The sequence below is a fragment of the Pogona vitticeps genome, chromosome 9 (assembly GCF_051106095.1).
Source record: "Pogona vitticeps strain Pit_001003342236 chromosome 9, PviZW2.1, whole genome shotgun sequence".
NCBI classification, from domain to species: domain Eukaryota; kingdom Metazoa; phylum Chordata; class Lepidosauria; order Squamata; family Agamidae; genus Pogona; species Pogona vitticeps.
In genome coordinates this window covers 5,890,947-5,917,695 of record NC_135791.1, presented here as the reverse complement: position 1 = coordinate 5,917,695, position 26,749 = coordinate 5,890,947, and the positions used below count along the sequence as shown (strand labels likewise).

General features: G+C 44.1%; 1 protein-coding gene across 1 annotated transcript; it reads right to left on the bottom strand.

Moving 5' to 3' along the window:
- Positions 1-563: 563 nt before the first annotated feature.
- Positions 564-26,749, bottom strand: NIPAL3 (NIPA like domain containing 3). Its single transcript, XM_020800067.3, has 12 exons — positions 26,575-26,749; positions 22,785-23,072; positions 19,350-19,418; positions 19,060-19,231; positions 18,023-18,082; positions 15,883-16,028; positions 14,644-14,740; positions 11,005-11,140; positions 8,868-8,956; positions 7,367-7,430; positions 5,461-5,555; positions 564-4,804 (listed from the first exon to the last, which is right to left on the bottom strand). The coding sequence occupies exons 2-12, from the start codon at positions 22,875-22,877 to the stop codon at positions 4,605-4,607; spliced, it is 1,221 nt and encodes a 406-aa protein (XP_020655726.3). The 5' UTR covers positions 22,878-23,072; positions 26,575-26,749; the 3' UTR covers positions 564-4,604.

The window sequence follows — 26,749 nt, the reverse complement described above, 5'->3', positions numbered from 1 at the left end:
ACTGTACTCTAGTTTTACTTCACTTAGATACCTAATCAGGAGGCATGCTTATGTTAATGTATTAGGTGTGTTTTTAAATTCTAGTGCAACTTGCCCATTTTTTTTCATGTCAAGTTAACAAATAAAAGCTATCTTAAGAAGAAGCCTTGTAATTTTGAAAAATAAAACTACAGTATCTGTTCATAGTAAAAAAATCTGCATTACCCTTCCCTTCCTCTAGGGGCAACCTTGGGACTGTGCAGCTTGCCCAAGGCTACACAGGCTGGCTCTTCTGGAATGCACAGTGGGGGAATCGAACTCCCAACCTCCGGCTCCCCAGCCAGATACCTACTTGCTCTCATGGTAAACTAAAATAATCTAACTTTAACATATTCAAAATCCTTACAACTGTCACGATTCTTCTGTACGGCATCCGCTTCAAAAGATGGCATGCAACTCATACAGTTACTTGAACTCTTCCGGGGTTCCCAGAATTTCATCGGAACTCTCCTACACCACCCCTGCTTTTCAATTTATTTTAATTTTGCTAGATATTTTCACTTTTAAAAAAATGGAGAGATGTCTTTTGAGTGTCTCATAAGGCTCAGTTTATTTACACTTACGGTAAAGGTGTTCAAGGGGTACATTCAGACAGTGCAGCATTAAATTATATAGAGCTAGACAATCAGCTGTAAACCTAAAAACAGACATTGATTTGAGCGGCGTCACCCATCTCCCCAGAATGGGGCTCAGAAATGTTCCCAAATGATCCATGCTTGCAGAAGGAACCTCCTAGATGAACGGGCCCGATTCTTTTCGTCTGCAAACGCCGAGAAGGCAACGGAGGGACACAGTGACCATGGAAGCTACCGTTTGCTACAGATTTCTACTGAGAATATGTAACAACGTCAGATGGAATCCTTCCCTTGTCATTCAGACCAAGAGGGAAGGGAAAAGCCAGCATAACCAATGGTAAGGGGGAAAAACAGCCAAGCCTGTGAGGTTGACCAGTGTGAAATGCTGCTCAGGACTCAAGTGTGGTCCAGGTTTTGCACACCTCCGATGTCTGGATCAACTGAAATTCAGAATTCCAAAAACCCTTAATTAGTACTTTCTGAGAAGATCACGCTCCCTCAGTACCAGAGGGCGCTCCAGCCTGTAACATATGCCTATATTATTTCCAACCATGTCACGTAAAAGGTGTTCGTTAAGACATGCAGAAATGGTTTCGGGGTTGTGTTCAGGTACAATTAATTGCCCTGGTGCACTGAAAAAGCCCTACGCAGCTTGAGAAGCACCCACGATCAACAGGCATCTGTTTATACTGTTTTAAAAGCAGTGTTTACTAACCTGAAAAAGCCGGGGAAACTTAAAACACGAATCTTAAGCGAAAAACGTAGTGGAACAGCTGTAGGAAATCCCTTCCAGTTCTCATGAGCTGAGACTCTAAAGTCATTATTCTCAAGGTCTATCAGAAAAAAAAAATCCCCCACCATTTTAATAACCACCTTATTCCCCCCCTCCAAAAAGAGCATTCTCTGATGCTCTCCCTGGGAAGTCCGGATGGTTGCCTGCAAGATCAGTAAGGCTGGAAACAGACGAGGAAGCGCCAGCCAGAATGGGCAAGGCTTCGGAGATCCATGATTGGATTTCCCTGCTTTCCACAAAATAAAGGATTAAACGCATGCCTGTCCTGGTTTGGCTACTGCTCCAATCAAAACGGGAGTCCTTCCTTGGCGGCTTTGAAGAAAGCCCACGAGAGATATCTAACCACTCATCTTCTCTGCCACTTTGATCTTTGGCCCTAAGGCATCAAACAGGGTCGCGGCGAGACACCGGCTTTTCTGTTCTCACAACAGTTTATGCAACAATAAGGGAACGCTACACTCTACTGATTCTCTCTCCCCCTACCCCCATTTTATAAATACAATTGAAGAAACATTACAAAAATAAATAAGAAGTGCAAACCATCCATCAATCCAGAGGGCCATCCTTTGGCAGCCCGAGGCTTAAATCTGAATGATGATAGCTGAGGTACAGTATCCTGCGGCTGAATTCAGCAGACAGTTTAAGAGCATGCTCACCGCTTTGTGGTTTCACAGCAAACCACGGAAAACCGCTTTCAGGCACACTCACATCATTAGAAAACAACCCTTGAATTAATCATCAGAAGGCAACAAGGAGATTAAAAAAAACCACTCTCCTCTTCCACACACCCTCCTCCCTTCTCCAGTTCTTTTAATTAGCAAAATTCCCAAATGAATGAAACAGACTTAGTTTGGGGGGGGGGTGTTCCCCAAGACAATAGTGCCAGGTGAACATGCACATGATACCACAATAAGATTTGTGTTTAAGTCTATGACTCGTAATATCTGATATTTTGCACTGCAGCAAAAGGGACATTTTAATGCAAAGCAGGCCTCCCCAAAAAACGGTGTATCCACCACCCCCAGAAGGGAGATTTCAAAAATTACAAACGTAACGCCCAAGAATGAATGTTATGGCCTGACTATTGGTTAGCTTTTGTTGAATGAAGTAGCAAACTAGCACTATTTCACACCGAAATCGGGAGGTGCCATTTTGGAATGATTTCTCATAGAAGTGGTTTCAACAAATCAAAAAAACACGGACAAGAAAACTTATATCATGGATCCCTCACTGCTTGTACCTATTCCCCTACCTACAGAGAACTTCCTTTTCCACGGAGAAGCACTCAAAGTGAAACCCTCAAACCACGTGAAGAAATAATCCTGTCTACTCTATCCCACCTCATTCTGCCAAACTCGTAGATCAAGGTTTAGAAACATGGTCATTTGGGGTGGAATGTGATCCTAATATGAAGGGTCTCCTTGTGCCTTATTTCATGGAAAGAAGGACAGTTAAAGTGCAAGCAGATAACAAATACAAAAAGTACTATTCACGGATGGAAATCTTCACAAATGCTAGTCTTTTTAGTGTGGAACAGTGGGGGAAAAAAATAAATGATTCTAAAAAAATCAAATTGAGTTAAATCACAACTTAAATGTTTAAAAATGGATTTTTCAATTTAAACGGTCCAGCAGCCCAATGTTTAAATTGATTTAAATCACTATTTAATTTTTAATATATTTTTTAAAAGTTAAATCAGCTTGATTTAAATCAAATCCACATTTCTCTCAGACTCAAGATTTCTACACAACTCTGGGCAGCCTAGTTGACACAGTCCGTGACTCCAAAGTAAGGGGTCACAATTCATGTGTGCCTCAAAAAAAACCCACCTTTTTTGGAGGGCTGAACCACACCTCGGAAAGTTTTGAGCTTTATCAGCAAAGTTCAGGCGTGGCATGAGATTTATCTTCATTCCCACCTTCCCAAACTGAGGAAAACATTTAGGTCTGGGAAACATCAAACCCAGAGCCTCATACTTGAGGGTTAGCCCATTTCACAGATGATCTGAAATAAGATTTTTCCGTGCCCTCTCCAAGTAGGATTAGAGGCTTGGGAAAAGTCAAGTCATGAAGCCAATCTTGTTGAGGAGAAAATGTGGGCAGTCGGGCAGCAGAGGAGGCAACGGCAGGCAGTGGAAATTCTTGAGCTGCTCGTCTGTGAAAAATGAAAGGTGGGCACGCAAGTGAGTGCCCAACGGGAAAGGGGAAGAGAACCCGCCATTTTATTTAGTACCTTCAAACCTGAGTACTCTTGTAAGTTTTGTCCTTCGTGTCACAAAGCCACAGCCAGCTTCTGCTGGGACTGGCTGAGGACTACAGGCATTACACTCCCCTACACTGGGAGGACTACACACTCCATGAGCTGGTCTACTTAGACAGGAATAGGCTTGTTCCTCTTAAGAGGTCCCTTGTGCAGTTGGGCCCAATCTCTACCTCTATGCCATGCTACCTAAGCCACGTTTACCCAAACCTCTTGGCCTCCAAGCGTGTGGAACGCCAGCTCCCAGCCTTTGCACCCTCCAGATGTGGACTCCAAAGCCCATCATCTCAAACACCGCAGATGGTACGATGGGAGCTTTAGCTGAACCCCTATGGAGGCCAGCAGGGGGTGAGGAAGGGTGGTTTGTGTGCTGGACCCACGTCCAACCTGGATTGAAAGGGAACGTCCTATTTTAACAGAGAATCTAAACTCAATGTATTCTCGAAGGCTTTCATAGCCAGGATCTGATGGTTGTTGTGGGTTTTTCAGGCTCTTTGGCCGTGTTCTGAAGTTGGTTCTTCCTGACGTTTCGCCAGTCTTCCTGACGTTTCGCCGGCATCTTCAGAGTGCTGTCCTTTGAAGATGCTGGCCACAGAGACTGGCGAAACGTTAGGAAGAACCACCTTCAGAACACGGCCAAAGAGCCCGAAAAACCCACAGCAACAATCTAAACTCGCTCTTTCACGCCTGCGGTTTGGTCACCAATATGCTGTCTGGGATTCCCTTTGGTCTAGCCGCTCGCATCCCAGTACAATTCACCGGACATTTTGCATACCCCCTAATTCACTGCATTTTGGTGTTTAAAGTTACAGTTTGATTCTTAATGAATCCACACAAACACCCCAGCTAAGTTTTGGTTTTGGGTAGACGAAAGAGAGGGGAAAATAAATACGATGGACACGCAAGTGGAGGTATTATGCCAGTCTCTGAAGCAAGAGTCACTCCCTTTTGCTACGTTCCATGACTCGGTATGGTGGCCCCGAGGCGCCTCTGGACCCATGCTCCTCCTGAACAACGGTCAATGTGGCAGGGGCGTAGATCTCAGAGATGGTGTCGTTGCTTTCCAGGGCTCCATAAGAGAAGGATGTTTTGAGGTCAGGCTGTACGGCAGTCCCATTATCGTGTAAATTCTGCATGCCTGTAAACACAAGATAGTAAAGACAAGAGCTCAGAAGGACAAAATTAAAATGGGTTTCTCTGTCTATATCAAAGGTCAGCAGGATGCGGGCGTTGGACTAAATGAGGGTTCCCAGAGGCCAAAACAGGCCCCAAGTATCCCTGGATCCTCATATCCCCAGGATTGTGTAGACTGTTTCTAGAAAACACATTTTGGCTCAGAAATTCCCCCATGGCACTTGAAGGAGTTATGGGCACATTCTGCATCTGTTCATAGAAGTCAAAAATGGGCTGTTCCCCAGGATCAAGGCTTGCATTCGCCCATCCTTAGACCCTGGACAGCCACACCCTCTCCCAGGACTGGAGACCCGGGTTCAATTCCCACTTCAGCCATGAAGTTTACACTGAGCAACGATGGGCCATCAACCTAAGCCTACCTTATAGGGTTCTTGTCAAGCTAAAATGAAGCAGCAGCTGTGCTGGCTTGGGGAAAAGCAGGAGACAAGCGTGATAAGAGAGAGTGACTTTTCTCAGGCAAACTCCAGGAATCAGATATGGTGGGAGATGGAAGAGGATGTCACCACGGTCTGTGTGCATCCAGACATCTCTGGTACATTTATAGGGACGGAAAGACAGGCAGACATTTTAAGCTAAAAAGGAAGTCTTCTCTAATGTTACCTGGCATAGCATCCATGGAAATGTAAGGTTCAAAAAAGATGGATTTCCTCTTGTTTCTAGTGATCAAGAAGACGCCTAAAAATGCAGTGAGGCACCTGGGGTTCGGGTGGGGAGAGAAAGATAGAGTTACGTACCTACATACATACCCTGTTTCCTCCAAAATAAGACCTAACCTGAAAATAAGTCCTAGTAGGATTTTTCAGGATGCTCATCACATAAGCCCTACCCCCAAAATAAGTCCCAGTGAAGTGAAACCCTGCCCTCCACCCTTGTGCAGCAACCAGAAGAAGATGACGTGACTGTATTTGAATAAATGTAGATGGCTGTACATGAAAAAAATAAAACCTCCTCTGAAAATAAGCCCTAATATGTTTTCGGAGCAAAAATTAGCATAAGACCCTGTCTTATTTTTGGGAAAACATGGTACATACATACACATTCTCTCTCTCTCTCTCTCTCTCAATGACCAGATAGGCGGGGTATGAATGAATGAATGAATGAATGAATGAATGAATGAATGAATGAATTATCTATCTATCTATCTATCTATCTATCTATCTATCTATCTATCTATCTATCTATCTATCTATCTATCTATCTATCTACCTATCTATTCTTATAATCCTATCCATCCACCCATCCACTTACCAGCATCACCCCTCTATAGTGCTACCGCTTTAAAGATTCTGGCGCAGTCACAGGAGAAAGATGATTGCTCTCCAAGGTTAATGTCTGAGAAGGAAAGGCACTCTTTGTTTCCTTCTGGAGCCGTGGTGAGCAAAGCGTACCCCACAAGCCACTGTTGTGCTACCCCCTAGACTCCACATCCATTAAAAAAGGTCCAGGGAACAGGATTTTGCCCGCTGCACTGCAGGATATTGCCTATCTTCGCAAGCATAATGGCTAAAAAAACTGAAGTGCTGTCTGATACCTTTAAGACTACCAGATTAGGGCATGAGCGTTTGACTGAAATCTACAAAAAGCTCATCGATAAAGAGATTTGCCCGTCTTAAAAGGTGCCATGCTGGGATTTTGCTGCAACCGAGTCACCCAGCGAAGCCTCTGAAATAAGGCTTCAATGTTCTGCTCAGAAAAATGAAAATGCAGAATTCCGGGCCCAGGAAGGAATGGTGCCACCCAGTTGTTTTCTTTAAATGCTATTTATTGACAGACAAATATCACATTTTTTCTTATTTCAAAGGCTGATAGATCCATTCAGGATTATGACTGATGCGGGCTTCCAGGAGAAACCACATTAGGCCTCAAAGCCTCAGCCACGGGTTCACAATATGAAAAATGAAACCATACCCACAAATAACACCAGCCTCTCATTCACCGGCGGAAATCCCATTAGACTTGTAGGAGCCTCGTGGAGGAGTGGTTAAACTGCAGTACTGCCGTGAAGACTCTGCTCATCACCCGAGTTCAATCCCAACAGGCTCAAATAGCTGGCTTGAGATTGACTTCTGACATTGGTAAATTGAGTACCCAAGCTTGCACAGGGTGGGGTGGGGTAATGCGTAACCTAAATAATGAAATTGTAAACTGCCCAGAGAGAGCTTTAATTACTATGGGGCAGTATATAAGCAGCCTATTTATCATGGTGTAAAGTTCAGTTATGTCTGAGGAAGTTTATGGGAAGTTATGTCCAGACAGTCCATGCGTCTGGTTGCGTAACTGCTTGAGGGACTGTGCTTCCCAGATACAACTTGGCGCAGATTTTGCAACTTTCAGTTACACTGGGATCGCTGTGCAACAGGACTTGGGTTACTCCATCTGCTGACACTGGAGTAAGGCAACTGTTAAGGCCTCTGAGATGCAGTGAAATGGAACAGCTGGAAAACAGGCCTCCATATGCGGCGACTGAAGCAGAAGTCTGGCACTGAGAATAATTTTGCAAACTTACCCCAAAGCAAACATGCAAATGTGGAGTACGTCTTCCCTGATAAAGTCCAGGTAGAATGTCGCACCTGATGCAGGGAAGGACAGAAACGCAACAGTTTGTTCACATGCAGTCACATGCAAAATACAAGGCCGGAGCCACCAAAATCTTATTAGCATAATAATGTACTCATTTTATTTTTAAAAGGATTAAAATATGAGGTCAAACACACACAGAGAAAAAAAAAGCAAAAGATGGCCAAGGATTCAAGCCAACAACAGACCCGGTGAACCAATAAGACTCACGTTAATGCTGACTTATCTGATTTCAAGGTTTATTCCAGTTGGCTCCTGATTTGTCAAAAAGCAAAGGTCAGAATCCTCTTGCGCAGCTACACAAATAGTGTAACTTTCAGAGCCAAAGTGCCCCAAGTTAAGTAGACATTACCAGTTGCACGGTGAGTCATACAAATCAATATGGAGCAGATAAAAACATGATCGTTTACAGAGGCTTTTCTGGACCTTGTAACATCCTAATACAGTGGTTGTTTTAACATATTTATATGATCAGCCTTGCCTCTATATCATTTTAATCAGTTTTAGTAAAATTTGTTGGTGTGTTTGTGTATAATTTAATAATTATTATGTTTACTGTTTTAATTGTTGTTTCACGTTATACCCGTATTTTTCGCTCCATAAGACGCACCTTTCCGTAAGACGCACCAATTTTTAGGAGAAGAAAACTGGAAAATATAATCTGTTTTCTTCGCTCCATAAGACGCACAGACTTTCCACCCCCCTGTTTTGTGGGGGAAAAGTGCGTCTTATGGTGCGAAAAAATACGGTATTTGTTTAACATGTAAAGTGCCTTAGCAGCCAGATGGGCAATTTAAAAGCCCAATCAATCAATCAATCAATCAATCAATCAATCAATCAATCAATCAATCAATCAATCAATCAATCAATCAATCAATCAATCAATCAATCAATCAATCAATCAATCAATCAATCAATCAATCAATCAGCCAGCCAGCCAGCCAGCCAGCCAGCCAGCCAGCCATGTCTTGATTTAATTTGCCTCCAAACATTATGCCATTTGTGTTACGGCAGCATAACTAAGCAAGACAATTTGAGCCGAAATAACTTGGAGCCTTCCATGCACACAAATTCAGAAATTGCTTCCACACACAAAACATGGTTTACAAACTTTGAAAACAACAGGGGAAGGAATATTATGCAAAGACGGATCTGCTAAGAACCTCACTGAAAGAGCATAGGAGCTTTGCTGTGCAGCCAAACAGCAGCTGATTTCTTAACCCATGGCAATTTGCCACCAAGTTGAATGCTGATTGCGTTACACCGGTGTAAAAACATAGCAGGAGTCTGCTACATTAAAAGTATAAATCATGTCTGAGTCACTCAAACTGTAGACATTTTCTGCTGCTAAGAGACAGGGAAAGGAGCCTATTTTGGTTGACAGGACAGATCACCATTTCAATTATTTTGATGTAATTTATTTATTTTACCTGCAGTGATGGCGACTGCAGTGGACAAGATGTAACCCACGCCAGCGATCTGGCAGGCATCATACAGCTGAGAGGCTTGGGTTAAAAACCTGCAGTGAAACGTAAATCATATTAAACCCAGATAACATTGCAGAAGAAGAAAGGGCAAGGGAGAATGATTTGAAAAGATTTCACTAGAAAGAAATGACATCAAGAGGGGAAAAAAACAATTTAAATAGACAAGACGCAGGAGACAGAATGGTAAGATGGTTGGCCCGCTAGATGAAAAGGGAGTTAAAAGATGTGTTAAATAAAGATAAGGGGATTGGAAAGAAAATGAATGAATTAACTGGTTACGTCTCCCCTGAGAATGATATGAAGCAGATGGCAGCGCATTTTCAAGAAGGTGCCTGGAAAATTAAGAAAAACAGTAGTGACAAGAGATTATATCTGGACCTTATTAAGAAGCTAAGCATTAAACAATAATTAGGTTCCAGTGGTCTCTAGCCAGGAATTCAAGCACGAAATTTCTTATATTCTCTAACAAAAATATCCGTGATGCTGGGCAAAGGACTGGCAGTAAAAAAATATCCTTTTTCTGAAATGTGATCGGAAACTGAAAAGCTACTTTGCTAGCATCTCCTTAAAGGAAAAATTGGGGGGAAATATCATTCAAGGTAGAATTATCAGACCATTAAAAGAACAACGTTTGCTACGAAGGTAACATCTGTGAAGGTAACTCTGGCCACATAGCAAGCTCCCAACGCTGGGTAATCCAGATGTTCATGGACTGCAATTCATGGACTGAAACTCCAGCCAGCACAGCTGGAAGTGAAGGCTTCTGGGAATTGTAGTCCAAGAAGACCTTGGGTTACCTAAGGTCGGGAGCCACCTGTAAGAGCATCAACAAGCATGTACACAGGAAGGATACACTGGATATGGTGCGTTTGGACTTTTAGGAAAACCTTTGAAGGAAAACCTTCAGGAAGTACCGGCTAATGCAATGATCCCTTTTATGGAGGAGTAAATGGTTAAATGGGACGTGGTGGCGCTGCAGGTTAAGCCGCAGAAGCCTCTGTGCTGCAAGGTCAGAAGACCAGCGGTTGTAAGATCGAATCCACGCGACGGAGGGAGCTCCCGTTGCTTGTCCCAGCTCCTGCCAATCTAGCAGTCCGAAAGCATGTAAATGCAAGTAGATAAATAGGGACCACCATGGTGGGAAGGTCACAACGTTCTGTGTCTAGTCGCGCTGGCCACGTGACCACGGAAACTGTCTACAGGCAAACACTAGCTCTATGGGTTGGAAAGAGGAGATGAGCACAGCCCCTTAAGAGTCGGACACAACTGGACAAATTGTCAAGGGGAACCTTTACCTTTACCTAAATGGTTAAAGAACAGGACGCAGGGAGCAGGAATAAAGTGGAGCGCATGATCGAGCAAGAGTGGTGCTTTTGAACTTGTTCATGAGTGATCCAAATGAAAGATGAGCAATAGGGTGATATTTTCTAAAACTCCATATTACTGAGGGCAGTAAGGGAGACCCCCAAAGTAACACTCTGGATCTTCTGTATTTGGCTCAAAAATGGCAAGTATGAGCCAATGAGAGAGAGAGAGATGGAGAGAGAGAGAGAGAGAGAGAGAGAGAGAGAGAATATGCACACCCCAAAGAAACACCGTTTCCCAGATAACTAGATGCTAAGGAGGAAAAGCAACAGGCCATGAGCTGCTCCATCATCACGCCCTGCTTGCAAGCTGCACAGGGGCAGTCTGGTTGCCTTCTAGTGGACGCCCCAGTGCTACACTAAGGGTGCACATGCCTTCCTGCGTCAGATCATTCTGATGCGTTACAGTGCCTAACTGGGAGCATGGGGCTCTGAGAGCGAAAAACATCCTTCAAAAGGCCAGAAAGGATTTTAAAGACCAAAAAAAAAAATTAAGTAGCTACTCAAAGGCCCACCTCCTGCCAACTCCCAATTGTAACAAGAAATATAAGTGCCTAGCTTTGCTTTGAGGTTGGGTTTGTTTCCCCCCCTCCACAAAAAAAAGTTTAATTCATGTTCATTAAATTTTAATTAAGTTGACCTTCAAGCATGAGCTGCAGCTGGAGAGTATGATTTTAAAAAAAAAGGAATAAGGGAGGACGCTCTGACCCACTTACGTTGCTTGAAAAGCCGACGTTGCCACCATGCAGACCACCATAATGTAGAATATAGGGTAGCCGAGCTGCAGGTTCCCTCGTATCGAAACCACAATCATCCCTGCCACTGCCTTCACGGTGATGACTGTCATGGAACCTGAAAACATTTGGGGGAGAAAAGAATCATCCTTTGCTGGAGAGCAAAGAAAGCAGAAGTCACTGCAGATGGGGGTCAACCAGCCTGTGCGCCAACGGTATTCATGGGAGTGGTAGATTTACGTTGCACATTTCTTGTGGTGGAGGTGCACCCATACCTCCCTTCCCCTCTTAGTACGACATACAGACAGATAACAACACACAACTTTATCTTGTATTTGGTAGCAGTCCCCAAGAGCTTAAAGCTGTTAGAAGCAAGTGTTCCTCCAATTGGATTTTGATCCTTTCTTCTGCAATAAACTCAAGGTGACTTACAAACACCCCCTTGCACCAAAAAAAATCAACAACACACACCCCAGTTCCAATGACAACAGAAATTACAAGCGGTACAATTCATTGGATACCAACACTCTTTATAGAATGTGTTCCATAGCCTCGATGCTGCCACGGAGGAGGCCCCCCCCATCCTGACATCCCAACCAAGGATAATCCAGAAAGCCAGAGGGAGCCTAATGGGGTCTCCCTAGTGGAACACAGCAGGAGGTCTGAAAACAGTGGGAGGTCACTATCCTTCACACACAGCCTGATCCTGGGGCTTCACAGGATTTCATAGGCTTCAGGGTTTCGTAGGTTTCTGGCTCCTCTGTATTTGGCTCAGTTTGGTTGCGAGCTCTGAAACACATCTGAAGATGCTTCTGAAGGACCGTCACTCAAGGAGACAGCCTGTGCTTTAAGTGCTGAAACATCTACATTCAAGTCTTCAACGTTACCAATTAAAATGATCAATCAATAGAAAACGGGGGGGGGGGAGCCCTCTACTTGGGACTTTATAGAACCACTGTCTGCCAGATTAGACAACACAAAGCAAGATGGACGAATGGTAGCCTTCCAACATCCCACGCGTCACGATGATGGGTGTGATACCATCTCTGGGGTGGGTCAGACGAACTTCACAACTTTTTTAGGATCATCGGAGCAAATCCTCCCCCACCTTTCCAGCTCTAAAATCAGGAAACTAGTCAAGCACTGGTTGGCAACTGCGTTGTGAAGATCTCAATAAATAAATAAATAAATAAATAAATAAATAAATAAATAAATAAATAAATAAATAAATTCTCAGGGCACTTGGGACCAAAGGGCCAACCCTTGCATAGGAGCAAAATGGCAGGCATGTTGACCACGGCTCGCCAGCTGCAACTTTGGGAAGCCATGTTCAAAAAAACTATGTCCCTAACCTTTTGGCTCCCCCCTCCAGAAATATGAGGATGTTTCAGGAAGATCACAAAGGAGGCAAGATTCAAACCAGGACCTTCTCAATGTGCTGCCAAGTCTCTTAGCTTCTCTGTGGTATCAGCTTTGACCGGCTAAGCTGTACTTCATGGAGCAGGGAGGGCAAAGTCTTGCCAGCTTCAAGAAGACAGTCAGCAAACCACCTCTACTATTTCAGATCCAAAGATCTGACCACTAGATCGGAGCGGGACCACCTATGCAGTGGTTCCCAACCTCAGGTCCCTAGATGTTCTTGGACTACAACTCCCAGAAATCCTGGCCAGAACAGCTAGTGGCGAAGGTTTCTGGAAGTTTTAGTCCAAGAACATCTGGGGACTCCAGGTTGGGAATTGATCTAGATATTGTTGGACTGCAACTCCCACCAGCCCCAGCTAGCACAGCCAGTGGTGAAGGATGCTGGGAACTGAAAACCAACAACTTCTAGAAGTCCACATGTTTCTCATCCTTGCATTATATTCTGCCTGCTAGTTCTCCTCTCCTTCACTCCCAACTGTTGCAGCTTAACACTCCAGTAAACAAAGATTCCTTTAGCATCTCAAGAGTGATTTGGATATACAGTGATGCCTCGCTTGACGAGGATAATTCGTTCTGTTGAAATCGCTGTTAAGCGAAAACCTCATCAAGCGAAACGAAAAAGCCAATTGAAATGCACTGAAACCAGTTCAATGCGTTCCAATGGGCTAAATACCCCAGCGTCCAGCGAAGATCCTCCATAGTGGCGGCCATTTTACAGTGCCTGTAAAGCGAGGAATCCGTCCTAAAACATAGCGGGGAGCCGTTTGGAACAGCGGGCGGCCATTTTAGAGCCACCAATCAGCTGTTTAAAAATCGTCTAGTGAAAAATCAGTTCCTGAAGCAGGGAACCGATCATCGTCAAGCGAAATTTCCCTAGCTAAACATTGTTTTGCGATCACAAAAGTGATCACAAAAACTTCATCGTCAAGCGGTTTCATTGTTTAACGAGGTAACTGTTAAGCGAGGCACCACTGTAAGCTCATTTCATCGGATGCTGGCAATATTCAGCTTAGTCACAAGTCATGTTTTGACGCGTGGTTGGCAGAAGGGAAAACAAACTGTGAAGTCAAAGAGAAACGAAATGCAACTCATCCTGGTCCAACTGGGACTTAGATGTACATAAAACACATCATTAACTGGGGTAGGGGATAAGACAATCAGCTCAGAAATGCTGAGTGGGTCATCATCTGTCATAAAAGACATTGCTGGAACATCTGACTCGCTCGGGTAGCGAGGTTGAGAGAACAAGCTATGAGCCAGGAAATCTTCCACTCGACTTTTACCTCTGCCACCAGCAGCCCCAAATCCACAGAGATAATAACACCAGTCTGGTTTATAGGACTGTTTTATAGATTGTTGGGAAGAGCATTTGAACACTTCAGAAAAGCCTTTTTCCAAACACTGGTATACGTTACTATGGCTACGGTGGCCTAGCTGTCGTCCGGGCCCGTGATGGGCAGAAGACGGATTAGACTCTACTGGTAGATTTCCAAGTGATTTGCTGTAGAGTGGAAAGATTTCTGACTCCTTGTGGTTTAAAAATAGCAACAAAAACAAAACATGTTTGTCCCTGTATATTTGGCCAGAAAGGGCTGGGAAAGACAGGAGATGATGACTGTCTGAAAGGATGTGGGCAGAATCTCAAATTCTGGGCTGAGCACATACCCCTTTCGAAGGCACTCCGTTCTGCCTCCAAAAAGCCAACTCTAGCATTAAAGTCGCCGCCTCAGGTCGCAGATCTGAAGTTTCACCTCAGGTCACCAAATTACTGCTTATTAGCTTTGTTATGAATGCACTTTTGCTGCCAAAAACGGGGAAAGAAAGCCGACGGAATCTTTTTGCTCAACTATGGAAAAAAACTCGGCCGGCTTTGAGTACGACACACCTTAATTTGGCTGATGGCAAGGGGGTCATTTGATACTCCGTCTCAGGCAGCAAAAGGCACTGAAATGACTTTGAAATGGTCCTTTTCTGCTATATTGAGAATCATGCTCCATGTCTGTCAACAGACTATGCGCCAGCAGCTCTGTGTTTTCATTGGATTCAAGCTCATTCAGATTCTGACTGGCTCATAAACATTTAATCTGCACACTGAACAACCTTTCTCTCTCTCTCTCTCTCTCTCTGTCATACACAAACTTCTGAAAATGAAACAAGTATACATCCTGGATCCGAAAAAGGCACCTATGCCAGACTTACCCAGAAGTGCCACCAACAGCAAAATCACGACTATGTAGTTAGCCTTCCTTTCCTTGTAGAAATAGAGCAGGAGGCAGAAAAGGATGATCTCCACCAGCTAAGGGGAAAGAGACAACAGAATATACACACAAAGGGAGGGAGAGAGAAGAAAGCCAAAATAAGGCCGGGTTTCAAATCAACACAGAGTCCCATCCCAATGGAATGGCTAGGCGATTCCATTTCAGAAATGAAAAAGAATGGTCGTTTTACAAGAGGTAGCTTGTGTTTGTCTGCGCTGGCCGATCAGGTCAAAAACAAAACTGAAATTTTTTTAAAAAATAAAGAAGATAAATGTTGCAGCACCTTAACAACTAACGGTTAGATTTTTATGGTCCCCTTCGTGAGACACAAAGTGTGTTTGGTTTCTTTATTTTTTAAAATTTTTCTTTTGTTTTTGATCTGCAAAAGGAGGAGCTATCCTGCCTTCGCATTCCAGGAACTAGGCTTTAAAAAACCCAGCGTCAGCCCTATTCTGAAGAGCTCACGAGGAACTGCAGCGTTTACTCCAGAGATTGTTTTTCAACAAGACGGTCAATCATGCCAGACAGGCTTCCCTAAAAATCACCTTGAACCCCATCGTCTGTTGTGTGCAGTTGCACCAAAGGCAGCCACACCGCTCTACACCAGTTGCTGGGAAATGGGCAGTTGCATTTTTTGACCTGCTGAGGAGTTTCTAAATGAAAATAGATCGGCACGGTGTGAATACAAGTGGTAGATTTGGCAGCCCTTTGGTTTGATCCAACAGGCTTCTTCTTAAGTTTTTATGAGATTCTTATGTTGATGGTGCAGATGAAAATGTGCAAGAATACAGTGTGGAAGGTGCTGAGCACCAGACCATATGGACAAAGAGCCCCACACACACACACACAAATAAATGCTCCAGAGTCCCCTGTAAGATCTTCTAGGGTGAATCCTGGGATTTTTGTCCCCTCAAAAAAAAACCAAGCAAGACATTTAAGTTTCCTCAAAGAAAATCTGAAAGCCCTTTCTGCAAGAGACGGCCAATTTTATTCCTTCTGTGAATTAGATTTACTAAGAACGCATTCTGTCCTAGGCAAACTTTCCTTCTCCACCTGCCAAACAGGCAGGTTTTGGGTGTGAAGGAGGCACAGCCCATCCCTGGGGGGGGGCACCTCAGAAGAAAGAAGGGGACCTGTGCAGAAGATCCACAGGTCGATTTTGTCTGACGGGTCTCCATACCATATACAGAAGGAACGGCCAGCTGACTAAATGCTTCGTGATGTTCTCTCCGGTCATGGCCTCGTGACTGTTGGGCCCGAAGGTGATCAACAGGTACGTCCCGACGACGGCCAAGCCGCAGCCTAGGAAAGACAAAACATAGCGCCCTTGGCAGAGAGAAGAGAAAAGAAGCTTAGATTAGTACCTGGCTTCAAATCCCCAAAGCAGCCTTCACAAACACGCCAGAGGTCCACAGGAGTTAGAGCCTGTCTTTTTGCCCAGCAGGGCGCCCCTGGCCCGCCGTAAAACTGGGGTTCTCTGAAATCTGGATCTAAATTCAAGCAACATGTTGGCCTTCGTGTGGTGGTGGCCAAAACCTGAAAGCCATTTCAGGAAAGGGCTCTGCCTTAGTCATGGACCCTGGGCCATAAATAACATTTCCCTAAGACCAGCCAGCACCGTTGTGCAGCACCACGACCCTAAATAACTTGGCAATCAACCTATACACAAAAATCACAAAGTTTATTTTTTTAACAATATCCACACACATTTGAGTAGAAGACCCGTTCTGGGTCCTCAAACAGCTTCTGGATGGTAACTGTCATGCGTAAAAGCTTCTGTCTAGGATCGTGTGTGTCTAATGGCAGCATCTTCTCACACACTGCTACAAATCTGACAAGGGAAGGTTTACTGGCTGGCTGTACCATGTTGCACTTTTTGGCCCAGGGATCTAAACATGCCAGCCTGCCCGACCTGATGCCCCCATTAAGCCTCCCAGTGACATGAGGCCTGGCTTTTTTTTTGTCTTGTACCATGAAAACTCAAATAACTGAAATCAAATAAAAAAGAGTCCTGTCTCTCATCACCCATCTCAGGCCCTCCACGTTAACAGGGATCATGCCAGGGAACGCTCCCCTCCTTCCAGGAGCATCTTTTCCACTCAAAACACAGCTGGTGACAACAGGGCTGGCAGAAGATGCTAAGCATCGCCCTGCAGGTTTGGTGCCGGCGGCTCTTCTCCCACTTTTGCCCACCTCTAGCTTGAGCCCAGAAGGAAGGACAGAAGAAGGGAGAAAACGCGTGAGCTGTAAGAGAACTCCTAGCAATTAGCAAATGTTGCCACTGGTGTCCAGCCATTTCAGGGGCTGGACTTGATGATCCATAGGGTCCCTTTCCAGCTCTGCAGTTCTAAGATTAATAATAATTAAAATTACAGTCGTGCCCGCTTAACGATTGCCTCGCTTAATGAGGAAATCGCTTTATGATGAGGTTTTTGCGATCGCAAAATGATGTTTTAAATGGGGTTTTTTTGCTTTGTGATGATCAGTTCCCTGCTTCGGGAACAGATTCTTCGCAAAACTATGTTTTTTTGAACAGCTGATTGGCAGCTTCAAAATGGCCGCCGGCTTTCAAAATGGCCCCCCGCTGTTTTCTAGGGACGGATTCCTCGCTTTACAGGCACCGAAAATGGCTGCCGTATGGAGGATCTTCGCAAAACGAGCAGGTATTAAGCCCACTGGAATGCATGGAAGGATTTTCAATGCGTTTCAATGGTTTTTTTTTTCGTTTCGTTTGACGACGTATTCGCTCTACAGCGATTTTGCTGGAACGAATTAACATCGTCAAGCAAGGCTCCACTGTATTATTATTACTACTAAAGGAATACAGAGCAGACAGACAGAAGCCATTTTAATTGAAAAACAGATGACAAAATCCCACATTTAATGCCCCCTAAACTGGAGAAATCACCCTCCATTCCAGGCACCAGCTTATATTCTGGCCTGTCTTTTGCTGGGCCCTTAGGAAACACAAGCCTCCAAGCAAGGGAAGCACTGCCTGTCCTTTTAATTATTATTATGTTTTAAATGCAGACTCAAGGTGCCAGAACAATAATACTCTTTGTAAGCAGGTGTTGTTCATGGTCTTGGGCTCGGCCTTTTTGAAATAATGAAACACACTAGGCTTGACCTCAAAAGGTCAAGCCAAACAAATTAGCAGCCGAGAAACCGAGGAGAAAAAGCAATTTGTAAGAACAGTGGGAAGAAGTGCTAGCAGAGACTGGCAGGAACCAATTCTTGGTACGGTTCGTACAATACGTGCAGAACAAACCAAAGGCGCAAAGCAAGTTGGGATTATATTCAGAAATGAACTGAGGACTTACTCAAGAAGTCTTTGGGTCTCCACTTTTCCTTTATGAATATGACGCCGATGATTGCGCTTGCTGAGTGGAAAAAAAGAAGACAATACGTGAAGAAAGCTGGCTAAAATCAGGCCCAGTGTTTATTCATTAGTTCGTGCTTCTTAAAATTATTAATGTAACTTTTGTATCGTTTTAGTGTTCATTACCCAGAGAACCTTCGCTTTGGGACAATCAAGGAACGAAATAATTAAGCACAATTGAATGTATTTCTGTCTTCCCTTCAGTAATGCAAGCCCTCACAAAGCAGCTGGCAAAAAAGCAATATATTTGAAAAAAACCCAGCACAAATCACTCAGTTAGAACAGCATGCTACCAAATCTCCCCTACTAGCTCTCTCCAAAATATGATCCGGCTTGGCTAATAAACAACACAGTAATCTTTTTCTCATTATTTCCTACTAACAAACGGGACCGTCAAAAAAATGTTGGAGTAAGTACGGTAGAAGTCCTGTATTCACAGGATTGGTGCCAAGACCCCGATGGATACTGAAAACTCAGATTACAGTGGTGCCTCGCACAGCGAGGTTAATCCGTTCCGGATTAACCTTCGCTATAGCAAAACATCACTGAACGGATCAAAAAAAACCAAATGGGCGTTCCAAATGGGCCGAAAACTCACCGTTCAGCGATGCTTCCTATGGCCGGCAGCCATTTGCGCGCCCTCGTTAAGCGAGGGGAGGGCGCGAAAACGCTGCGCGCGGCCATTTCAGGGCTTCCGGCGGCCATTTTGTCCGCCTAACAGCTGATCGTCGGGCTTCGTTTTGCGAAGATCGGTAAGCGAAACGCTTGCCGATCTTCGCAAAGCGAGTTTCGCCCTATCTAAACAACGTTGAGCGATCGCACCACTGTACAGTGAACATGATTGTAATAGAAAGGACTTTACAGAGTCTCAGGCTCTCTCTAATGGCCAGTTCTGGTAATGACCTTGTAGAATTATATGTATATGTCCGGGTTAGTGTAAGTATCTGGACATAAATCACCTCATCCAAAGGGATTTACCTATAACTGAAACCGCTCCCAGTGGCACGATCAGGGAAAGGGGTGCAAAGGCATAGGCCGAGAAGACGCCCAGCTCCCCCAGGAACAGCAAGAACAAGCCGCCCCACCAAGTCTTGGTCTTGAAGAAGGCCCGGTGGTCTTTGCAACCCGCCAGCCGGATATGGCTGTACTTCTGCGAAAAGAAAGAGGAACAAGGAGTCAGAACAGCGTTTCGGCCGAGGCTTGTATTGCCATCGGGTTTCTGTGGGTCTAATTTTATTTATTTATTTATTTATTTTGCTTTCCCTCACCTGGAGGTTGAGGGCAATGCTGATGAGAAGATGCCCAAAAATGGCCAGCAACGCTCCAATCAGGTTTTCCTACAGGGGAAAAAAAGACATATTTATTTATTAAAAAGATTTTTGGCTCACCTTTCTTCTTAAAAAAAAGGCCCAAAGTGATTGATAGCATTAAAAGATAATATTAAAAGCTTTAAAATTATATATACACACATTTTTAAAGGAATCAAAGGAATACCACACTAAAATACTCACTAAAATACCACACTTTTATTTATTTAAAAGATTTCTGGCCCATCTTTCTTCTTAAAAAAAGGCCCAAAGTGACTGATAGCATTAAAAGATAATATTAAAAAGCTTTTAAACAATATATACACACATTTTTAAGAAGAATCAAACGAATACCACACTAAAATGGCAAACAAAAGCAATACCGAAAACACACTCACAGCAACAAGGTGTAACAATCCGCTTCAAAGCCTCTCTCTTAGACATTCACTGAGGGAAAGTCTGCCTGAAGAGAAAGGTCTTTGCCTGCTTGGGGAAGGACAGCCAAGATGGGGCCAGGTGGGCCTCCAGTGGGAGAGAGTTCCACAGTCTCTGGGAGCAGCCATAGAGAAAGCCCTCTCTCGTGTCCTCACTGGACGCACATGAGAAGGTGGTGGGACCAAGAGAAAGGCCTCCATGGATGATCTGAATGCCTGGGCAGTCTCCTTAAGACAGCTTGGACCCAGAAGTTTAAACTTTCTGTCCAGGGGTACATATGACAGAAGCACTTGCAATGTGAAATTATTCCTCGTACTATTACCGTTAACACGGCAGTGCGGCAACGGGCCAAACATATGGCCCAGGGATGGGTTCAAGGGCCCCTATGGGCCTCCCAAAACTTAGAGGTGCCTCCATGTTCATCCTCCCTCCAGGATCTCAATGAGTCCCACCAACCTCTTGTAGATCCCAGGGGATCGATCGATCATCCTCCCCGGACCAGCCCTCCCTCCCTCCCTGCCCATCTAGTGCCACCAGATCCAGCTAGAATTGAACTTATCCCAGCTCTCAAAGTGGATGAAGGCTGTGCTCATACACTGACTGTGATTAGGCAAATCCTGTTCCTTTTAAGAAGCTATGTTGTGAACTTTTGCGACCCAAACGCAACACCCCTGCTCCTTCCTTCTTGGCGAGCACAAACAAACCAAGAACATGTCAACTTGCTATAGTTTCATTCATTCAAGTATAATAATAATAATAATAATAATAATAATAATAATAATAATAATAATAATAATAATAAGAATAAGAAGAAGAAGAAGAAGAAGAAGAAGAAGAAGAAGAAAATAATAATAATAATAATAATAATAATAATAATAATAATAATAATAATAATAATAATAATAATAATAATAATAATAATAATAATAATAGTGAACACCTTTTAGAACCGTTCGAAACAAGCCACTAAACCAATTTCAAAACACAGCTTCCCGGACCTCGTTTAACGTTATTAATTTATTTTTACAAAGCCAGGCAATCCTAGGAGAGGAGAAATCAAAAATCCCCTACCTCACCTGACTGGCAAAAGGCCACTATGTCACAAGAGACTTATAATGCAACTGCCCTTCCTTTCTGTAAATGCCCCCACACGAATTGAAGGGTGGGTGTGTGTCTGTTCGTAAAAAGGAAGAGAACGAATTCGCCCCAGATTTTTTAAGGAACCTGCAGAAGCCCCTCACGTTTCAGAAAACAGCATGAGCGTGCACCTCTGAAGTCGGCTGGGAAGTCAGTTCTAGCAGTATCTTCAATGAAATGTCAACAGAGAAAAACAAGGACGTTTCAACTCAGCACAATTCCAGCACCCAAAAATTTTGAGTCTAACAGGTTCGGCTGGTTTCTTAGCCAGGCTGTTAATTTTTCAGGCCAAAGCAGAAGCTGTAGCTTCTGAACAAAAGGGAAAAATATGTCTTCATTAGGCAAGCCGCCTGCTATACTGTGGTTTGTGATTTAAAACTGCGAATTAAATTGTGATTTAAAATTGATTTAAATCAGAATTTTAATTAAAAAAATCCAGATGTTTGATATTTAAACTTGAAAAATCAGTTTTAAAATTCAAATTAATTTGATTTTTTAAAAAAAAAGCATTGGCTTTTTTTTTGTCCACCCTGGGAGCCAGCCATAGCAACTCTTGACCTCGCTCCATGAAGGCTTCCGTGTTGCAAAAATCCAAAATACTCCAGAGCTTGGGGCATGTTACTTTTTGGACTACAACTCCCAGAATCCCCCAGCCAGCATGGAGGACTTTAGAGGTTGTAGTAAAGCCCAGCTGAAGCTTAGAAGCTTTCTACACAAGACAGGTTCAGCCACTGATTCAGAAGGGCAGAGGTATGAGAGCATGAAGGACAGGAAGATCAAGGTTCAAGACTAGTGTTCAAATTTCCACTCCGTCACGCAGCTCATTGGGCTGGCCTTCGGCCACCCCTCTCAGCCTTTCCGTGCTGTTGTGAGGATCAAAAGGTGGAGATGAACTGCCAAAACAAGTGCAATAAAATCACAATCTCTCTCACACACGCAGAAGCATATCGCAGGACTGAAGAGCTAGATAAATGACTTTTCTTCGTTTTGTTCAGCCTCTCTCTTTCCCTCCTGGCTTTCCTCTGCCAGCTTTCTTTCCAGCCCCCTTCCTATGAAACCATTGCAACATGGTTTTGCAAACCTAAAGCAGAAGACGCGTGAGATGCAACCAAAATACATGCATATCATCTTTCTCTTTTTTTCAGTATTTCTTGCAGGAAGAAAATGTAATTTGGAAGGTGTTAAGAGGAGGGTGGATGCACAAGAAAAAACAACACAATGTTTTCTTCCTAAAACAAGAGTACAGTGGTGCCTCGCATAGCGATCGCTGCGTATAGCGATGAAATCGCTTTGCGATGGACTTTTTGCCATTGCAAGAGCGATCATTTTGCGATGGCCCCTATGGGGAAAATTCGCTTTGCGATGATTGCGGGGAAGCGATCATCACAAAGCCCCCATTTTCAGCCAGCTGATCGGCGGTGCCAAAATGGCCGCCGGGTAAACAAAATGGCCGCCCACTGTTTTGCCTCACTTTAGAGGCACCGAAAATGGCCGCCACAATGGAGGATTTTCGCATAAGGTTAGTTTTTAAGCCCATAGGAACTCATTAAATGCGTTTAAATGCATTTCTATGGGCTTTTTAAAATCGCTTAGCAGCGATTTTTGCTGCACCGATTAACATCGCTAAGCGAGGCACCACTGTACTGCACTCAAATGGAGCTGAGGATGGCCAGTTTACAGCCTTGGGGAAAAGGAAAGCTGAGTGAGTGGATTCCATTGTAAGTCCAGAATCACCAGCAATTCAGGCTTGTTCCACTTTCCAAACAAATATGCGGAACTTCTCTTTACTTCTGTCCCACATCCGGGGAACAAGACAAAGCTTACCTTGTAAGAGAAGGAGTCCTCGTGGACCGGCAGAGGCACAACTTCAGTGGCAAGCGGCTGGAGCTGCAAACTAAGACCATTTGCTCTTTCCATTTTGGCTTATTCTTGCATTTCCTTCCCAGCGGGGTTGCTGGTTCGCCTCCTCTACTAAACTGCAGCAGCACTTTAAACCCGCCGGGCAGCAAGGGGGTCCAGCTTGCTCTTCCTCCCCATTTTGCTAAAAGGGAGCGACCCAGACAGCCAGAAACCAGCGGAACTCAGAGTTATGGTCCATGGCCATTTGTCCTTCTGCAGCAGAAAGAGAAAACAAGGGAGAGGGTAAGGCTGGGAAGATGTGTTTGAGACATATAGTGGTACCTCGCTAGACGACGACCCCACTGTATGACAAATTCGCAGGACGGTGACTTTTTGTGATAGCTATAGCGATTCGCAAAACAGTCGTTCCTGTGGGGAAATTCGTCAAGCGAGCCACCACTGTATATGCATGGTTTCTATAGAGCACTTCCAAGGTTTTCAAAACTTCACGTATTCCTTAGGTTCTACAATGCCTTCCTTGGAGAAGGCGACTTTTTCTTCCTCACCATCTATACTCCTGCAAGCTGAAAACACGTATTCTTTTGAGCACCACAGAAATGTGTGTTGTTGTTTTAAACAAAAATAAAATACTGAAACACTGTACAGTACTGCAATTTTAACCAGCTTTTTAAAGGTCATTGCCAAGTGTGAAATGTTGTACCATCAACAACGTTCACCCAGGAAACAAACAGTCTCTTTGTTTGGGGGCTATGTAGAAATATTAGCCACGTAGTCCCACTCTTATATTGGAAGTGGACTTGTCCATGAAAACTCACATGAAAATAGAGCACTTACATCTTTGAGATGGCATAATGCTTTCTCTTATGGCCAGCAGAGCCAGTGGGCGAAGGTATCTGAAGGACCCTGTGTTGCTCTCTGCCACGCTGGCGCTTGCACAGAAAGCATGGTGCTTGATACACAAGAGCAAGTGTTTTGAATGCCATGGAGTCTACCACCCACACTCCGAAACCAAGCCTGACTGCCAGGCACGTTGCTGTGAGCGAGCCAAAGGCACCCTGGTGCCAAAGACACATCTTGGTAGGGAGGCAGAGCCAATTTAGGAACTGGAAAACTTCAAACAAGCAGCAGAGTATGTACACATGGATGTTCTGGGTGGCACAGTTTGAATAAAATAAAGACACCGAATGCCAAGCGTTCCTCAATCATCTTCGTACTTCTGTCCCCATCGGCTAGAATGCTGGCTAGTGGGATCAGGTATCCCAATGAGTCAATGGGGGAATAAAGATGTTTTCTCAGTCTAGGGAGGGGCGCTTTGTTCCTCTCTAGGCCTTATTGGAACTACAGTTCCAAGCAGCATGGATTGGGTTTAAATCAAATTGATTTAAATCCCAATTTAAGTTTTTTATTTAAAAAATCTGATTTTTTTCAGCATTTAAATCAAAACATCGGTTTTATCAATTTAAATCAGGATTTCACTAAGTTTGATTTTTTTTTTTTAAAGTGCAGTTCTGCAAACTACACCAGAGAAGTCTAACTAGATTTCCCAGGATTTCTGGGGATGGGGGCCGTGGAGGTTAAAGCAGCATAAAATTGTGACTGCTGTGTAGTTTAGATACAGTCACCCGGGGACCCCGTGCAAGGACACCAAGCTCAGTTTCAACCTTTACGTGCGAGTGGCAGCAGTGGGAGAATCAGGGTCACTATGTGCGCCCTTCACTTTTCTTGTCTACACAGTTATAACTGGATGAGCAGAACCATCAGAAGTATCTTGATAAAAGAACTGGAGCCTTATTGAAAAAACAAAGCAAAAAATATTCTCAGTGACTGAGGCCACTGCAGACACTTTCACCAAAGAGAACTATCCTGCTGGAAACATGGAATCGGCATTCTTTAGCTACTACCTATCCCATTCTGAATTTTATCCTGCCATTCATTATCAGTATGATGCAAATAACTGAGTGAGTCATTGATCCAAGTTCATATAATACAGCCTGCGATAGTATCTCACTGCCACTGGCTAATCTTTGAGGAATGTACGGGTTCCTCCTTGCCTCCAGTCACAACCACCAAAACGCTTGTGTTGTCGATAAACACACAAATCTAAATCCTGAGACCCTATCCAGACACAAATGCAGTTCTGTATACAGTGGTGCCCCACTTGACGATGACCGCACTTGACGACGAAATCGCTTTGCCATGACTTTTTTGCAATCGCTATAACGATCGCAAAACAATGTTTCTATAGGGTTTTTTTTCGCTTTGCGATGAATAGTTCCCTGCTTTGGCAACCGTTTTTTTGCTAGACGACGATTAGAAACAGCTGATCGGTGGTTCGCAAATTGGCTCCCCGCTGTTTTCCGGACGATTGTTCGCAAGACAGGGATCCCAAAATGCCCGCCCTATGGAGGATCTCTGCTGGACGATCAGGTATTTCCCCCATTGGAATGCACTGACCAGTTTTCAATGCATTCCAATGGTTTTTTTTCCTGCTTGATGACAATTTCGCTTAACAGCGATTTTAACGGAATGCATTTTCGTCATCATGCGGGGCACTACTGTACTACATAAGTCACCAAAGTTTAAGATTCGCCTTACCTTTCATAGCATCTATTTCACTGGGGAATAGGGCAAACACAAATTAGTGGTCTGCGTCACAAATTCGATTCTGTGTACGTTTCTTCAGAGTCTGGGCACTCGGAGTCTGCTGGGACCCACAATTTGGTGTGTTTCGATACATCTACATCCTGATCTTTAATTTGTTGCTATGTGCCATCAAGATACACCTAACTTCTGCTCACCTAACTACTTTCAAGGTATGTGAGATGTTCTAAAAGGAATTTAACACTCTTGTCCACTTTGCCACATCGACTCACTTGCTGTCCTCCCTGTATACTTTTTAGCTCCATGTTACATCTCCTCCAGCCTCTTCTCACAACACAGTGCACTCAGCTGAGCAGGAGGGGTGGACTGGATGACCTTAAAGGTCCCTTCCAACTCACTTATTCTCTTATTTATGAATCACGGAAAGCTGATGTGTCCGGCCTGGCCTCTTCCAAATCATAGGACACCCTACCACCCCCTTGATCCGCAGCCGGTAAAGTCAAAACGGTCCTCATGTTTTCATATATCGCCCCAGTCTAAGTCCCATGCTGTTGGGGATGATGGGAACTGTAGCTGATCCCCTCTACCCATGGCCTGATGTTCTCCAGATGTTTTCCACGACGACTCCTAGCACTCCAGATCTTTAGCCACGCTGGCTAAAACCAAACCCCCAAGAAGGACACCAGGCAGAAATAGCAAGAATTGCCTAAAAGTGAAGAACCATCATCCTGACAATCTTTTTACTCTCCCAACCCACAGGGGTGTTTTTATCACAACAAACCACCCCCACAGTTTTGACAACAACATTCTAATTTTGCAAATTTCTGAGGGGGGAAAAAGTGAATTAAAGTTGGAGGAAGGAACAACGGTCATTTTTGCAAAATTCACTTTTCTTAATTTTTTTTTTGGAAGACTTTTTTTTTTAAAAAAAGGCCATTTTTCCTTTCATGCAAGGTTGCAAAATACCAAAATAAAAAATGAAGGCTGCTTTTTTCACCAACTTTGCTTATAAAGGGACATCTAAGAGGGAAATCCTAATAAAATGATTAATAAAGGGAACTGGGCTATATTATGGGAATCCGGATTTCGCAGCCTGTCCCGTTCCAAACTTGTTCTCCCATCATCCTCCCCAAACCTGCACCCCCATAATCACCGGCTTTCGCAGGGAGACGCTCCGGGATTCCTCTTTTCCAACCGAAAAGCAGAAACAAATTTGCGCCAAACCTCCCGGAATGTTTCTCCTTCCAGCTTAAAGAGCCGGGTAGGCGGGACTCGGCAGGGCTCGGGGAAAAAACACATGCGATTTGGTCCGGCAGCTGCCATTCAAC

Bases quoted from the DNA above. Each gene is read 5' to 3' on its own strand.
- NIPAL3 (XM_020800067.3), bottom strand. From the start codon at position 22,877: ATGGAAAGAGCAAATGGTCTTAGTTTGCAGCTCCAGCCGCTTGCCACT. The intron at 19,419-22,784 runs GTAAGCTTTGTC...TTTCCCCTGTAG, and splicing joins AGGACTCCTTCTCTTACAAG to GAAAACCTGATTGGAGCGTT. The intron at 5,556-7,366 runs GTAAGTTTGCAA...CCCGAACCCCAG, and splicing joins ATTTGCATGTTTGCTTTGGG to GTGCCTCACTGCATTTTTAG.